Source organism: Anguilla anguilla, chromosome 11 (assembly GCF_013347855.1).
Source record: "Anguilla anguilla isolate fAngAng1 chromosome 11, fAngAng1.pri, whole genome shotgun sequence".
Classification (NCBI taxonomy): domain Eukaryota; kingdom Metazoa; phylum Chordata; class Actinopteri; order Anguilliformes; family Anguillidae; genus Anguilla; species Anguilla anguilla.
Genome location: NC_049211.1, coordinates 44,029,137 through 44,046,729, shown reverse-complemented (window position 1 = coordinate 44,046,729; position 17,593 = coordinate 44,029,137). Strand labels below are relative to the sequence as shown.

Sequence of the window (17,593 nt, the reverse complement as noted above, 5' to 3'; positions counted from 1 at the left end):
GTCATGTCAGGGGCAAATTTACCTGTTTCATAATTTTAACATCAGCAAAGTGCCATTTTTATTTATTTATTTAATTTTTCATTAAAATGATATACCCGGCATTGACGTATAAGAACATGTGAAGCAGAGGATGACCAGCTTGATGTGGAAATCATACGGACTCTTGGTGCCGCACAGAACTAGCAGCACAGACCTCAGGCTGCAGACCTCAGGCATGAGCACATCACATAGCTCACAGATTATGTAGTTCATTGGTTGATGCTTCATGCGCCTTTGATCTGCTCCCATACGAATCCATGAATCCGGTAAACGGATGCTGTGTGCATTTTTTGTATATGTCGATCATCGAGATCTCGGTGGCTGCATCACTGAACTGTTCATTGGCCGAATCAAAATGCAACCGGAAATAGACAAAGTCATGTCAATGAGATCCCGAAACATCGCGATATTTCCTTTTCCTCCAAAATGGCGGTATCCATGAAGAAGGCAGCGCACGATATTCAAACACGGAGAAGAACTGATGATGTTTTACTGTCTGAAGGGATTGATTTTGCTTCTTTGCTTCTTTCACAGTCAGTGCAAAATGGACTCATTGCTTCTGGCTTCCAGAAACCTTCTCCAATTCAGCTGAAAGCCATCCCGCTGGGAAGATGTGGCCTCGGTATGGGTGCTGTTTCACTAGCAAACTAGTTGGCTAACGTTGTCATAATTTCTCCAGACCGTGAAGAATGCCTTACCTGTTTGCATTCTGGACCGATGTGGCTCCTGAGTAAATATATCTCTCTTTGCGTCGCGGCACTTTCGACACAAACAATATCAGAAGCGCTATCTTAAAATTTCTTTTTACCGTGAGGAGTGTCTAACCCACAAGCGTAGACACGACGACACAATTACATCAAAAAATAATCTTTGGGGAAAACGCTATATTTTGTTAACTTTAAATACAGTCCAAGTAGTCTGACTTAAGTATAATTCTTTGTGTATACTTGTTCAAAAGTGAACCTAGTATACTTTTTTTTAGTATTTTAAGAAAGTATGCTATATTAGTGTGCTTATGAAACTTTATTCGGTCTGTCCGTTCACAGTTCATTTCAATCCTGAACTGTTTGTTCAAATAGACAGCACCTTTTCCCCAAATACCCCTCTTCGGTCAGTGAGAATTCTTTTAAGAGAATTCTATCCTTTAGAAAAGTTCCACAATGCAGTATATGCTACATCCTCCTCTGCTTGTTTAGACTTTAGTGGATATGTAAATGCATTTAGATCAAACCTACTATGCATCCAAAAAAACTTTTGTCAATCACGCTCAATCTGTTTATAGTACCATTATAGATGATAATGGTAAATGGGTTGTATTTGTATTGTACTTTTATCCAAAGCACTTTACAATTGTTGCCTCTCATTCACCCATTCACACACACGCACTCACACACACACACCAACGGCAAAAGGCTGCCATGCAAGGTACCGATCTGCTGGTTGGGAGCAGTTAGGGGTTAGGTGTCTTGCTCAGGGACACTTTGACGCACCTAGGGCGGAGGATCGAACCAGCAACCCTCCGACTGCCAGACAACCGCTCTTACCTCCGACAACCACTCTTACCTCCGACAACCACTTTTACCTCCGACAACCACTTTTACCTCCGACAACCACTCTTACCTCCGACAACCACTCTTACCTCCGACAACCACTCTTACCTCCGACAACCACTCTTACCTCCGACAACCGCTCTTACCTCCTGAGCTATGTCGCCTAGCTCAGGAGGTAAGAGCGAGGAATGTTTTAAACCATATAGTGCAGCACCCCGTTAAAATGTAAACAAGGCATTCTTCACGTTCGGGATACATTTTTACGACAGTGTTAGCCACGATTCAATTTGTGCAGAAAGTAGCCTTACGTAACGTTAAACACAGCTAACCATCTAGCTGTTTAACTGAAACTGATAACAGCTGTGTAGCAATCTCGTGCACTGGTCTAAAACTGATCGCCCTTGGAGGCAACCTTTTAGATAAACCTGCTGACAACAGCAGTGAACAACATGCAGTGGTCTAAAACTGAGGGTGGCCATCCACACCTGTCACTAAGTTACTCTGTGGTTGTAGAACAGAGATCTCTTACTAAAGGTGACACTATTTCTGCCCTCATCAGATTAACTTCGCTAAGATTTGTGAGGTTGGCTGGACAAATGTGGAACGCGAGTATTCTTTGTAAGGTTTACTCTGCAAGTGAGCTATTATTTCTGTATGTTTGTGTAGGTGGCTGGAAAGCCTATTCTGAAACCTGTGACTAACCTATGGCTAAATATCAAGTTTAGCAATGCAATAATACCGACAATAGTGGCTTGCTCAGATGAGGTTTTTGCATCTTAATGTGAGATGTTCCACCAGATGCAGTTACAGTCTCTCAATTAGGCTAACATTCACATTTACGTTCAGCGTTGTTATACGGAGCGACTTAAGAGGAATTCAAATGAAAGGAAAGCCTGAAAAATGATTTGATTGCTCAATTAAATAGCAAAAATCCTATTGAATACACAAGCAACCAAAGCTATTGTGTGAAACGACCACCTGTCTTAACTTTCAGATCTTATTATCCAAGCCAAGTCTGGCACGGGGAAGACCTGCGTTTTTGCCACTATCGCTCTGGACTCGTTGATCATAGAGAATATGACAACACAGGTGAGTTTTCAGTATGGTTCAAGTGGTGTCTTTGTTTGGAAGCTAATTAAAGTGTGTCAAGCTAATGAGTAATTCTGGTAATATAAACATAATCACATGTTGACCAATAAAGTGTTGTCTACAACCTGTAACATGAATTTGCCCCAGTGTGAGGGTTTCTGCTTGTCCAAGAGGGAAAATATCATCGCACGTTCTGTGTTGATGGCCTGTGTCTGCTGTATCAGGTTCTGGTCCTGGCACCCACCAGAGAGATAGCGGTCCAGATCCACTCTGTCGTCATGGCAATTGGCAGTGCGATGGAAGGCTTGGAGTGTCACGTGTTCATCGGGGGTACCCCTGTGAGCCAGGACAAAATGCGCCTGAAGAAGTGTCATGTTGCTGTTGGATCTCCAGGTCAGTACGCATCCTGTGGACGGGTAAAATCGTGTGCGGTAGGCCAGGGCTGTCTTAGACCACACTTAGAGTAGGCTATAGTGTGCAGTTCTGGGGGCTGTACTACAAGAAAGATATAGAGAGTCTGTAAAAAGTTCAAAGAAGAGTGACCGAATTGATCCCTGGTATGAAAGATAAAAGCTATGAGGAAAGACTTAAGATGCTTAACCTCTTCAAGCTTAGTAAACGTAGACTCAGGTGATGTGATGGGAGCTTTTAAATTCATAAAGGGGATCACAAAGTTAACCACAAGAGATTCTTCAGGTTGAGTTCTGTTAGTACAACTAGGGGACATAAATGGAAATTAGCGAAAGGTAGATTCCATACAGACATTACAAACATTACGTAGCATTGCTTTGGAATACAGCTTGTTTAATTTGCCTGAGCTAAGATATATAAGGCAATAGTGTTTCATGTAACTTGGCACAATTTTGATATCAATATTTTAATGGCAGGCCCAGATTTGAAAGAATGACTTATAGATAGAGCTGTGTATGTGTGAGTAACTTGGCATTTTTGTTCATTGAAAACATGTTTTTCATCAGATTTAGATTACAGTACACACACACATTAATAATCATGTCTATTAATAATCTGTCTGCTATTGGAGACACTCTGTCCATTATGTTGCCATTTAGGTGACATTTTCAGTTACAATGGGGGGGGGGGACCTGCAGCATTCAAATATTTAAAAGGAAGATAACTCATTTACAGATATCATTTAAGAGATTAAGAACAGCTAAAAAGTGTCATACACACGGGTAAGATCGTACGTGCAAACAGGACGTTTGTGCTTTGAAGAGCCGAGCTCAGTTGGAAGCAGTGATTTGTCACTGGCACAAAACTGGTTTAAATCTGAAGAGTGTATGATTAATAAGCCAATGACTTAAACTACTGACTTGTAATTCATTGAGATATGCATTGTGTTTTAATTGAGTTTTAATAACAAAGTTTTCTTTGTTGCCATTCATCACAAGTTGGACATTTAGGAGTTTTATATAAAATGGAATGCCTCCACAAATTTATACCTCAGTGTAAAGTACAAAGCACAATAACAGTGTTACTGAATGTCCTTCAAGGTGCTCTTTTTCTTTGTGATGCAAAGACAAATTGATAATGCAAGAGGGTTAGTGTTCTTGCCACATCTCCGAAAAGTAAATTGTTTTTTCCGTTGAAATTTTATCTATAAAGCATTTGATTTACAGCCGAAAGGAATACTGTCGGAATATCTCATTTGCTGTCAAAATTGATAAATGCATGTCTGTAAATGGAACAGACCTCAGTTAAAATGCATTTTATTAATGAGAGGTGGGGTTTCCAGGATGTAGTTTGGTGTGAAAGATAGGGTGTGCATACTGCAGAGATTAGGGCAGTTTGCCAGGTTTTGACCCAACGCGTCTCTGTTTCTCCTGACTGAAGGACGCATCAAGCAGCTGATTGAGCTGGGCTTCCTGTCGACAGCCGGCATCCGCCTGTTTGTGTTGGACGAGGCTGACAAGCTCCTGGAGGAGGGCAGCTTCCAGGACCAAATCAAGTGAGCACCACTCTGAAGCTTCACAGATCATTACATCATCAATGTCTGCCTTTTTCTTCCTTCCTTTACGCCTGGTACATTAACTGTACCACTTATTCTACTGCCTAACCAGGTACCCAGCTTTGTATTCTTACCATTGAACCCATCCCCCTTGTCTAATGCATCTTTTATAAAAAAAAAATTTATAAAGGAGATTTGACCTGGGACAGTATTTTGACTGTTGATTATATGTAGTGTAACAGCCCTGGACGGTCCTGCTGCTACACAGAACCTCCTGTAGTTTGAGCAGCTGAGGGACAGGAGAACGCGGCTGTTCAGTGTCTTATTTAAAGAGTCTGTGGGCTGCATTCAAACCCCTTCACATGACCGTTATGGCCGTGATCTGCATTCCTGGTCCTGGCGGGCCGCAGGGTCTGCTGGCTTTTGCTTTCACCTTAAAATCAGCAACCAGTTCAGACCCAGGAAACCAGCTGAGGTGAGTTAACTGTATCATCAACTGCTTTAATTTAGCAGTTACAGTGCCTTCGGAAAGTATTCAGACCCCTTCACTTTTTCAACATTTTGTGACGTTACAGCTTTAGTCTAAAATTGATTAAATTCATTTTTATTCTCATCAATCTACACACAATGCCCCATAATGACAAAGCGAAAACAGGTTTTTAGAAATTTTTGCAAATTTATTAAAAATAAAAAACTGAAATATCACATTTACAGAAGTATTCAGACCCTTTGCTACGACACTCAAAATTGAGCTCAGGTGCATCCTGTTTCCATTGGTCATACTTGAGATGTTTCTACAACTTGATTGAAGTCCACCTGTGGTAAATTCAGTTGATTGGACATGATTTGGAAAGGCACACACCAGCGAATATATAAGGTCCCTCATTTAACAGTGCATGTCAGAAAAAACCAAGCCATGAAGTCAAGGGAATTTTCCGTAGACCTCTGAGACAGGATTGTGTTGGTACAGATCTGGGGAAGGGTACAAAAAATTTCTGCAGCATTGAAGGTCCTGAAGAACACAGTGACCTCCATCAATTTTAAATGGAAGAAGTTTGGAACCACCAGTACTCTTCCTAGAACTGGCCGCCCGGCAAAACTGAGCAATCAGGGGAGAAGGGCCTTGGTCAGGGAGGTGACCAAGAACCCAATGGTCACTCTGACAGAGCTCCAGAGTTCGCAACCAGCACTCCACCAATCAGGTATTTATGGTAGAGTGGCCAGGCGGAAGCCACTCCTCAGTGAAAGGCACGTGACAGTCCGCTTGGAGTTTGCCAAAAGGCACCTAAAGGACTCTCAGACCATGAGAAACAAGATTCTCTGGTCTGATGAAACCAAGATTGAACTGGTTTTCTTTTCCCACAGGTAATTAACTGAACAATTAGTGCTACTGATTGGCCAGACTCAGTCTTCACACCTGACTCCCAGGTAAAGGGAGGGTGGAAAACCAGCAGTTTCTGGACTTCGAGGGCTGTGATATGAGTAACAGGGGTCTACGGCCATCCCCTGATTGCCTTTCATTTAAGTACCGGTCTGAACTCATTGTTGAGCCAGTAGGGGGCAGTGTTTCCTCAGGTCCCAGTAGGGAAACGAATGCCGCGGTGCACTGATGGGGAATCTGTGGGGGAGATGCTGTTTTTCTGCCGCTGTGCTAAAACAGCCCTTTTCCCATCCGCCTCATTTCCCAGCTTCTGTGTGTCACTGGGATGCCTGTGTGTCTCAGGCCTATCCTTATGGCCTGAGATCCCTCTGAAAGATATGTTAACCTTACATTTTAGAGCCGAGTGCTCTCTCTCTCTCTTTGACATCATCCAGCTGCTTTTAATTATTTAGAACTTTATTTTAAAGTGTCAAAAACCAATTACTGGGGTTTACGTTAATGGTTTTTATGGTTAAAAAAAAAAAAATTGCATTGGAAAAATCATTTCACATTTGAAAAAGCTTGAAATTAAATTAGCACTTATCTCTTTTCAATTGGACTAATTTTATATTTCTCATTGCTAGCACAGATGGTGAAAATGATGTGTGCAATTACTGTGAAAAGTAATTGCGGTGCTGGTGAATAGTCTTGCTTTCCTTGTTTCCCTAATTTTCTGCACTATTTCCCCAGTTTATAGTTTCTTCACTGTAAATGAGCCGTCAGCTGACCTTCTGGGTTAAACAAAGGTTAATAAATCGCTTAATAAATTTAACAGCAGAGACTTCATTTTGGAATGTGCAAAATGGATTGTTTGTGAAAGCAGCCTCTCCGAGCTCTGTCTGTTCTTCCATAAGGCTCGGGCGAGCTTCACATGAAGGTGATGATGCCGGATTTCCACAAACAACATTAATTAAATACTTAGAAATGGAACATTTGTCATATGAAGTTTGCTTGGCCTCCGATAGCTAGTACCCTGGTGTGCTTTCCCACTGTGCTCCAGCTGCTGTGAATCCTCTGCTCGCTGTGTTAACAGCTCTCTGACCTGCTGTCTCAGTGTCTCTCTGTCTTCCCTGCTGAATACAGGTGCTGTGTTCACAGTCTCAGTGTCTCTGTCTCCCCTGCTGAATATAGGTGGTGTTCACAGTCTCAGTGTCTCTCTCTGTCTCCCCTGCTGAATACAGGTGCTGTGTATACAGTCTCAGTGTCTCTCTCTGTCTCCCCTGCTGAATACAGGTGCTGTGTTTACAGTCTCAGTCTTTCTCTGTCTTCCCTGCTCCAGCTGGATCTACTCCTCCTTGCCCGTGAACAAGCAGATGCTCGCCCTCTCTGCCACCTACCCCGAGTCCATGGCCCAGCACCTGACGCGCTACATGAGGGACCCCACTTTCGTCAGGCTGAACCCCACTGATCCTGGCCTGATAGGTGGGTCCTCCCCGCCCCCCACCTTCCGCCCCCGCTTCGCGGAAAGAGGAATCGGCAGCTTCCGCCGGTTGTTATGGTCATATGAGGGATGTGCCATGATCTACCCAAAACACTAACCGGGGAGTGAAGTGGAGAGGGCCCACTGTAGCTTATTCTTAAAGGGATAATTCACCCATTGCTCAATCATTTTAAAAGGCTTCAAAAGAAAAATGTTGCTTACCTACAAAGTAGCCTACCGGTAAAGATGGACAGGATTGCAAGATTTTCATTTATTTTGCCATGGAACAATGTGGAAATGTTGGTCTGGCCCCTGGAGGAGGTAGCATTTTGTTAACTAGGCGAACACTGGCTGTACTAGCATGTATGGTTGCGCTGCGAGTTCTCTTGGACTGAGGGGTAAACCGTGTGCACGATGGAGAGTAAAGTGCGGTTTAATGAAGCACGTCTCCGCCGCGCCGTACTGACATGCAGGGGACGAAGGATGGGTTTAAAACGAGGGCCTGTGCATCGCTCACGCTGGTGGATTATGGGGCTTGTCCGCGCTGGACGTGAGGGCGCGCGCGTGCGTCAGTGGGCCGTTAGCCGCCGCGCAGTCAGCTCTGGAGTGGAGCGGCGTCGCTTCGTTTCCAGAGGAACGCCGTGTTGATCTCGCTGCGGCTGTCGTCACTGGTACCCATGAGGAGAGAGCAGCACATCACTCAGCCCCCCTGACCCCCCCCTCCCCCCTCTCGTTTCAGGCCTGAAGCAGTACTACAGAGTGGTCAAGTCCCACCCGCTGCCCCACAAGATCTTTGAGGAGAAGGTCCAGCAGCTTTTTGAGCTCTTCAGCAAGGTTCCCTTCAACCAGGCGCTGGTCTTCTCTAATCTGCACAGCCGGTACGTGCCGTGGGCTTGCCCGAGCGCGCTGGCCGATGGGCTGACCCCTGCAGTCCGAGGCCCTCTGATCTTTCCAGAGATATTCAGACTGCTTATCCATTTTTTATACGCTAGGCCTGCACAAAATATCGAATCGCGTTTTTTTTAGCGTAATAAGACCCGCTGCCATAGGCGTATAGGCGATCTTTCTTTTAAAATTTTATTTAATCATACCTGATGCAATAGGAAACAACCAAACTGTCAGAGACCACGTGAAATTCTTCTGGAAAAAAAAAACCACCACAGATATCTCTTTGGTGCTGATAAGACAGCCAGTCAACAGAGAGGTCGTACAGCTTCTGTACTGTGCAGCCATAGAATATGATGTGGACGGCACTCTTTAATCTGCTGTTGATTTTCTTAGTTTTCATTTTCTAAGGAGATGCTCATGCCCAAGGGGGATTTAACATGGGATTTAAAAAAAAACACATTATCCGTTTATACAGCTGTGGTATTAACAGAAGTAGTGCTTGATAAATACCTTGCTCATGGGTGCCACGCAGTGTCCCGGCTGCTGGGTTGAAGCTGCAGAAGGCGTTCCTTGAATCTAAGATGACCAAAAAAAACAAAAACATAAACAAACATGCCACTTTGCATAAGCACAGAGTGAGTATCTATTGATCTGGGAGAGGTTGTTTTCTTTTTGCTAAAACGGTATTTCTATCCTCGTCTTGTTTGGCTGCATATTTTACTGGAATGACGTGGTCTTCTGTAGAAAATGGGGTTTTAAAAGCTGCCTTTGATCGCTTGCTTGTATAATTAACAGTGGCCGGGTTGCATGTTTCCGACAGAGCGGCGGGGTTTCTGGGAAACAGGGCAGAAGGGGGGGGGGGGGTTGATTTGAGGGCTCTTCAGCTCTCTCCTGTCTGATGAGCCCTTGTGTCCCACAGGGCCCAGCACCTGGCCGGAGTCCTCACCGCCCGGGGCCTGCCTGCTGCCTGCATATCCGGTGAGAGGGGGGTGGGGGGCAGGGGCAGGGAGGGGGGGGGGGCAGTTAATATGAGCGATTTGTAAGCACAGACATCTGTGTGGTGTTGCAGTGTGTGTTGAAAACGCTTTATCTGCCCCCATAAATGCTCCAGAGTCCAGACATTTTGATTTCAGTTGTACACACGACATCCGTTGAAAAAAGCTACTTCGATTTCTGTCAAAGGTTTCCTTCACTTTCAGGTACACACTCAGGTATACGTTTTCCCAGTCTAACTTTGTTTGGTCATCCATCATCTTTGTTCTGGAACTTTCGGCGCTGCTTTTGTGTACCTTCAGACAATTGTGAATATCTGACCATTGTGATATCATTGGCAATATTTTGTATTGTGTGATTAGTATCATGGGTACAGTGTTTTATAGTTTGTGTGATTAGGATCATGGGTGCAGTGTTTATATTGTGTTAATAGTATGATGGGTACAGTGTTTATATTGTGTGATTAGTTTCATGGGTGCAGTCTCTTGTTCAGTGTGATGTACAGTGCAGCCTCTCATGTGTGGCTCTTCCTTCAGGTGGTTTGAGTCAGGACCAGCGCCTGGAAGCCATGTCCAAACTGAAGCAGTACCAGTGCAGGGTGCTCATCTCTACTGACCTGGTGAGCAGCGTCGTTCTGCGGGGCCGTGGGTCAGCGGGCTAAAAGGCTAGCTGGCTCCCGCTTGCGCGTGTGGCGTGGATTTAACTGCTCTAAATCTGCTTTTTTCACGATGTGTTGCTGCAGCATTCTTTCAAGCCATTCTTTGACCTTCATATTTCTTACTGTGTTGCGTTGACGTGATTAATAAACGTCGCTTTAACCCCTTCGCGCAATCTCCCTAGTGATCGGCACGCCGGTGTGCCTAGATTGTTCAACTCAGTCATTCATTTCTCCTGCAACCAAACTATGAGTTGAAAAGAAAACAGAAACTCTGTGTTCTAGTTTCATTAGTAGACGATACAGGACAACTATGCCGAACATTCGCAGCACCACCGTTGTTACGCTGGCTGTTCATTTAACAATCACCCACTCCCTGCAGTCCCATCCGCAACGACACCCCCCACCCATGACATAATGGACAATATTGTCTATCTGGGCATTCATAGAAATATTCTTTCTTAAAATTTGTATTCCGTCATAGCAACAAGATAAACCCGAAAATAGCCATAAGATATGCCTACATTACATTACAGGCATTTAGCAGATGCTCTTATCAGAGCGACTTACACAACTTTTTTTACATAGCATTTTTACATAGCTGGATATATACTGAAGCAATTACGGTTAAGTACCTTGCTCAAGGGTACAACGGCAGTGCCCTACCCGGGAATCGAACCTGCGACCTTTTGGTTACAAGCCCAGTTCCTTACCCACTGTGCTACACTCCAATACAGCAGTGAAAACACCAGAGCCTTCCACAGCTCCAGGCCCTCTTTGGTGTTTCTAAGTAGGTAATTGGGCTTATCGCTGCGTATCATTGCAGCCTGCTCTTCTATCCAAAATAACCTCCTTTAACTGAAAAGGTAACTCAAAGGCTACACCTGGTGATTTAATAAACACATTTATCAAAAAGTTAATGAGAGCAGTTGTGATGATGTTCCCAGGGTCTGCAGACTGCAGGACAGCGGTCTGTAGACGGTGGCAGTGGACTGAACTGGGCGATAGATGCGAATAATCGCAATATAGTCCTGAATATTTTTAGAAAGACTGCTCTGCGATGGTCCCGGTGTCCTCAGTGAAACGTAGCCGCACACAAGCCAAACGAAACGCAGCCGCACACAAGCCGAACGAAACGCAGCCGCACACAAGCCCAACGAAACGCAGCCGCACACAAGCCGAACGAAACGCAGCCGCACACAAGCCCAACGAAACGCAGCCGCACACAAGCCAAACGAAACGCAGCCGCACACAATCCAAACGAAGTACAGCTCTTACGATAAACCATGCATAGAAAGTGTTACTACAGTTACTTTGCCAGATGCTGCAATACTAACTTTAGGCGAGATGTGAGTTGGCCTAATGGATAATGTTGTTATTGTTATTTGTCTGCTTCATTCAAGAGCCAAGTCAAAATGTAACTGAAACACTGTATCCATCTTCTCCCCCTTTTTTTCTTTTTTTCTCTCTTTCCCTCCCTCCCTCCCAGACCTCCAGAGGAATCGACGCAGACAAGGTCAATCTGGTCATCAACCTGGACGTCCCAGTGGACTGGGAGACCTACATGCACCGCATCGGCCGCGCCGGCCGCTTCGGTGATTACCTTTCCACCGTACTGAGCGTGCTGAGCGTACTGAGCGTGCTCGGGGCCTTTCAGCCGTACTGAGTGTACTGAGCGTACTGAGCGTGCTCGGGACCTTTCCACCGTACTGAGCGTGCTGAGCGTGCTCGGGACCTTACAGCCGTACTGAGCGTACTGAGCGTGCTCGGGACCTTTCCACCGTACTGAGCGTGCTGAGCGTGCTCGGGACCTTACAGCCGTACTGAGCGTACTGAGCGTGCTCGGGACCTTACAGCCGTACTGAGCGTACTGAGCGTGCTCGGGGCCTTACAGCCGTACTGAGCGTACTGAGCGTGCTCGGGGCCTTTCTGCCGTACTGAGCGTACTGAGCGTGCTCGGGACCTTTCAGCCATACTGAGCGTACTGAGCGTGCTCGGGGCCTTTCTGCCGTACTGAGTGTACTGAGCGTGCTCGGGGCCTTTCAGCCATACTGAGCGTACTGAGCGTGCTCGGGGCCTTTCAGCCGTACTGAGCGTACTGAGCGTGCTCGGGACCTTTCCACCGTACTGAGCGTGCTGAGCGTGCTCGGGACCTTACAGCCGTACTGAGCGTACTGAGCGTGCTCGGGACCTTTCTGCCGTACTGAGCGTACTGAGCGTGCTCAGGGCCTTTCAGCCGTACTGAGCGTACTGAGCGTGCTCGGGGCCTTTCAGCTGTACTGAGCGTACTGAGCGTGCTCGGGACCTTTCTGCCGTACTGAGCGTACTGAGCGTGCTCAGGGCCTTACAGCTGTACTGAGCGTACTGAGCGTGCTCGGGGCCTTTCAGCCGTACTGAGCGTACTGAGCGTGCTCGGGGCCTTTCAGCCGTACTGAGCGTACTGAGCGTGCTCGGGGCCTTACAGCTGTACTGAGCGTACTGAGCGTGCTCGGGACCTTTCTGCCGTACTGAGCGTACTGAGCGTGCTCGGGACCTTTCCACCGTACTGAGCGTACTGAGCGTGCTCGGGACCTTTCAGCCATACTGAGCGTGCTCGGGACCTTTCAGCCATACTGAGCGTGCTCGAGGCCTTTCAGCCGTACTGAGCGTGCTCGGGGCCTTACAGCTGTACTGAGCGTGCTCGGGGCCTTACAGCTGTACTGAGCGTGCTCGGGGCCTTACAGCTGTACTGAGCGTGCTCGGGACCTTTCAGCCATACTGAGCGTGCTCGAGGCCTTTCAGCCGTACTGAGCGTGCTCGGGGCCTTACAGCCGTACTGAGCGTGCTCGGGGCCTTACAGCTGTACTGAGCGTGCTCGGGGCCTTTCAGCCGTACTGAGCGTGCTCGGGGCCTTACAGCTGTACTGAGCGTGCTCGGGGCCTTCCAGCCGTACTGAGCGTGCTCGGGACATTACAGCTGTACTGAGCGTGCTCGGGGCATTACAGCTGTACTGAGCGTGCTCGGGGCCTTCCTCTATCATAACATTTGACATTAAGTCCAAGGAAATTAGAGTGTATATGCCAAATGCTTGGCCAACATGATTTATCTAAAAAACACCATGGAACAGCACTGTCTGTGTGATCAAAACTGTATGGTTGGTGTTTAGTATGCTTGTGTCTGGAAAAGCTCATGGTACTGGCTTACCTGGTGGTGAAATACACTTCATGTGAAATGATGGAAATGCTGCAACTGTAAGAAAACAACCTCAAGGTTAAGTGATTATAAGTGGAGCCATAGTTGAATGCAGACAGGTTCCAGTCTGAGCTGATTAATTGGAGGTTCGGCCCTGAAGGTCAGGCTGAAGAGCTCACTCGTGTGCGAGGAAGCCAGGGTAAGGGGAGCCTTCTGCACGTTGCCATGACGACGCCGCTTTGTATGCTGGGAGTCTTTTGTTCAGATCCTCGCCCCCCCCACCCAACCCTCAGATCTATGGAGTTTTGCTCTGAACTTGTAGAAGGGTAACTTAAAGAATAACCTCTCCTTCAGGTGTTTGCCTGCTTTTCTTCCTGACACTTGGTCCAGTCTCCTGTCCCTCTGGAGAGGAGAGAGTTGGGCACTGGAAGTCCCCTGGGCCTGTGGCTGTGAATGAGTGATTAAACACTACAGGTCTTACATTATTAGCATGCATTCGTGTGTATATACAGTACTGTGCAAAAGTCTTAGGCACCTGTAAAAAAAAATGCTGTACAGCTAAGATGATTTCAAATGTTTTTGAATTGTTATGGTACTTGCACATTGCCCCCCCCCCCATCTGCAAGTCTGTAAGTCTAAGTCATGGAAATTGTCCTTAAAGTCCTGGAAAATGATTTCCTAAAATGAGTGGGAACCCTGGAGCGGTTGTGTGGGTCCCTGTGTCCCTTTGTTCACACAGCCTGTTCTTTTTGTTCCAGGCACTCACGGGATAGCAGTAACCTACTGTTGCCATGGGGAGGAGGAGAACAAAATGATGGCCATAGCTCAGAAGTGCAGCCTGAGCCTGTACCCTTTGCCAGGTACGCCACTGCGCCTTGATGGATTAGTAAAATGGGTGTTATTTTTCCTCTGTATTAACGTCTCTCCTCATCTGCGGTAATTGGTTTCCTTCATCCCGCACCGCGTCTCACCTGCTGATTCCAGTTCCACGTGAGAGTGCGTGTATGTGGGTGTTTGGCCGTGAGGTTCATTCTTGCCCTCGGAGAGTCGCAGGTCGTGGCCGATGCCCCCTGCACACTCTGCAGCGCTAAGGCTGAGAGTAAACGCCGCGTTCTGGTATTGTCCCGTTGTTCATGAATTGAGTGCTTCTCACAGATCCCGTCCCTCCGGAGCTGATGGAGGAGTCGTCCGACTGGGGCGTCACCATGGAGAACCTCAAGGCTGAACCTGCTTTCGAGGTCTCCCCGAGGCCGGACAAGAAGAGGAGGCCGAAAACCGCTTCTGAGCCGAAGGCGTCCTGGGCCGAAAACGCGGGAACGCCAGAGAACGTTCCAGAAAGGTCGGCGTCCAAGAGGCCCATGAACAGCTCCCACGTGGGGCCGGGGGCAAACGAGGGGACGGAGAGCAAGCCCAAAAAAGCCGCCCCCGTGCTAAAGGCCACGCCTGTCCCCGAAGCCCCTCGGGACCAGACTCGGAGGGAGCTTCAGGAGGCCCTGCCGAAAATCCCTCCCCTGCCCTCCTTTAAGCCCAGAGCTTCCGTGGTCGCGTCCTTCGAGGACCTGGTGACGGATTACGAGAGGTTCATGACCGAGGGCCCGGGGCGGTCGGTGGAGATAATCCGTCAGTTCACTGGCCCTAGGGGAGATGACCAGCTGTGCGTGCTGGAGAGCAGGGAAATCGTCCAATCGCAGGACGGCTGTCCCGCAGGGAGGCATTCCAGCCCCGCCCCGTCTAGGTCACGGTCCCAAATCATCGCCCCGTCTAGGTCACGGTCCCAAATCATCGCTCCGTCTAGGTCACGGTCCCAAAACCCCGCCCCCTCTAGGTCACGGTCCCAAAGCCCCTCCCCCTCCAGGTCACGGTCCCAAAGCCCCGCCCCCTCTAGGTCACGGTCCCAAAGCCCCTCCCCCTCTAGGTCACGGTCCCAAAGCCCCTCCCCCTCCAGGTCACGGTCCCAAAGTTCCGCCCTGTCAGAAGCATATGCCAGCTCAGACACGGCTGCAGGCAGTGGTGGGGTGGGAGACCCGAAGGTGCCTGGCCGTGCAGATAAGACCCGACGCATCGAGCACAGAGAGAGGAGCCCGAGCCAGACCAGCAGCTCCTCGGTACCCGGCCCGACCGAGCAGCCCTCAGCGGGACAGGCCACCAGATGCGCTCAGATCCTCCCCAAACCTACCCCTCAGCCCCCGCCCCAGCCTCACGCTCGCCCCAAACACCGACCGTCTCCTCAGGCTCAGAAGGCCTCGCAGGCCGTGAAGAGGCCGAGAGGCAGCAGCGCCGCCCCTGTGGAGCCGCGGAGCGGGGCAGCCGAGCGCAGAGCGCAGCGCGAGTCCGGCGGGGGCGGGGCCGGGGCTGGGGGTGCGGCCGGGGCCGAGGGCGGGCCCGAGGCCGAGCGGGGCCACAGGGAGTACTGGCAGGCCTGCCGCCGAGCCTGGGACCTTTACCTGGCCGCCATGCCCCAGGCCTGCCACCAGGGGCACCACAGCGCCCACAGCTGGATGGCCGCTTACCGCATGAACGCCGTTTACATGGAGGAGCTGCTCCGGCGCTGACCGCGGGTCCGCCCCAGGGGCGTGCCGTCCGAGGGCTGGGGTACGCGGAGCTGCGAGGCAGGGGCTCACCTGCCACTCCTCCCCTCTCCCGGGGCCTTCCGGAAGATTGGCTGTTTGTGATGAGCCGTTACAGACAGGAAGATGAGAAACGGGACTGAGAGTCGCTGGCCGTCTCATCTGTCAGCTTAACTGGTGCTTCAGCGAGTCTTACCCGCTGGGAGACTGCTTAGGCTCTGCTTTTGAAAAATTCCCCGTGTTTAATTTCATTGATATCTGTCAAGCTGAATAACTGATTAAAAGTTTTGGTGAAAAAGTTCAGCGGAGAAGATAAACTTGGACTTTTAAAGTAACGCTGCAGCAGCACCTCCAAATGTCGTTAAAAGTGATTGGACGCCCTTGAATACATGTGTCGTAGCAGTGATGGAGGAGTGTGGCGTAGAATGAGTTGACATTGGTGGTGGCGCACTCTGATTAACTGTAATCTCCTAGAGGACTTAAGTTAATAAAATCTGATGATAACAGTCCTACTGCATCCCAGCCCATATGTGAAGAATATTCTTTTCTTTTTTTAAAAATCATTTAACTGCTCTGGACTGGATCATTTCCAACATGAAAAACTCAGTGAGAGTCTAAAACCCTATTTGCGCTATTATGACCAGAGCAAAATAATCTAGTGTTCTTGGGTCACGTTCTGGGAATTGAAACAATGAGTAAACCCCATCAGCACAACTACACCTTAAATTCTGCCCAAACAATCCCTTTCTCTTTGCCAAATGAGAGCTTGCAGCCATGCTAATGTGAATGCACACAGTTTGGATGGATAAGGAATCATCTTTAATCATGGTGAAATAAAAGAATCAAAATATATGAAATACATTTATATTATATTTATTATGATAAAATTGGTTTCACTGGAAAAACAGCAAAATACTCTAGACCGTAGTTGTTCATCGAAAATGGTGTAAATGAAAATGTAGAAATCCTGAAGTGTGTTTTCTATACAAATGGATGAGAAATCATGGTTATTCAACAAGCATGGATGAATTGTGAAATAGGTGAAAGTGTGTTCAGACATTTATGATAAAGTATACATCCCGAATGTGGGAACAAAAAGGCAAGAATCTTAAATCTCATTTTTCTATTCAAATGGATGAGAAATCATTCATTTCTACAGCCATGGTAAAATAAATAAAATGTATTTGAAGTTGAAAAAGGAATTTCACTTGAAAAAGAGCAAAATACATAAGGTTCACACAAAAGTAAACAAAATTGCAGAAATCCTCAAGTTGTGAATTTTCTATTCAGATGGATGATGAATCATGTTTACTCAACTGCTACAGTGAAATAACAATTAAAAATGTGACATTTATAGTGATAAACATTTATATTCATCTATTCTATTGGCAAAACAGCAAAATACTTAACTTGGGAGATAACAATCAGAATGTTAAACCCACTTACAGACGTGGGATAACGTTCATTTGACGTTATCTGACTCCAAAATAATGTTTTAATCTTTCGTCTGTGCCAAGTTATGCACAGAAGGAGACCGAGTGCTCTGCCAGTAGCTCTATACGGATCGCTGGTCTATCATAGCAGATGCGGATGTGCCTCTGGCTTGTGTCGCCTGCATAGATAACATTGACGAGGGTTAGAAATGGAGTTATGAATTTTGGTTCAGTGACAGCAGAAGAAAACACTCAGGAGAGACTGAAAGGTCGGATGGGACCCTGGATTTCCCCCACTTCCTCTCAGCAGCGTGGAGGCTGGCTCTGGAGGTGCGTAGGGTGTCAGACATCCATGGACTGGGAGGGGATGAGCGTGCTGGCCTAGGGACAAGAGGACAGAGA

At 47.6% G+C, this 17,593-nt stretch overlaps 1 protein-coding gene across 1 annotated transcript; it reads left to right on the top strand.

Annotated features, from left to right (window-relative positions):
- The first annotated feature begins 457 nt into the window (after positions 1-457).
- ddx20 (DEAD (Asp-Glu-Ala-Asp) box polypeptide 20) lies at positions 458-16,267 on the top strand. The gene is made up of 11 exons (XM_035383477.1): positions 458-661; positions 2,584-2,678; positions 2,903-3,071; positions 4,530-4,644; positions 7,344-7,486; positions 8,224-8,362; positions 9,292-9,350; positions 9,902-9,984; positions 11,510-11,615; positions 13,950-14,051; positions 14,347-16,267. Exons 1-11 carry the CDS (start codon positions 466-468, stop codon positions 15,741-15,743), a joined length of 2,604 nt encoding a protein of 867 aa, XP_035239368.1. The 5' UTR covers positions 458-465; the 3' UTR covers positions 15,744-16,267.
- The last annotated feature ends 1,326 nt before the right edge of the window (positions 16,268-17,593 follow it).

What these genes read in the sequence shown, in the direction of transcription:
- ddx20 (XM_035383477.1), top strand. Translation starts at nt 466, where the DNA reads ATGGCGGTATCCATGAAGAAGGCAGCGCACGATATTCAAACACGGAGA. An exon ending in TGCTCATCTCTACTGACCTG is followed by an intron (nt 9,985 to 11,509) that starts GTGAGCAGCGTC and finishes CCTCCCTCCCAG; the next exon opens with ACCTCCAGAGGAATCGACGC. An exon ending in CGGCCGCGCCGGCCGCTTCG is followed by an intron (nt 11,616 to 13,949) that starts GTGATTACCTTT and finishes TTTTTGTTCCAG; the next exon opens with GCACTCACGGGATAGCAGTA.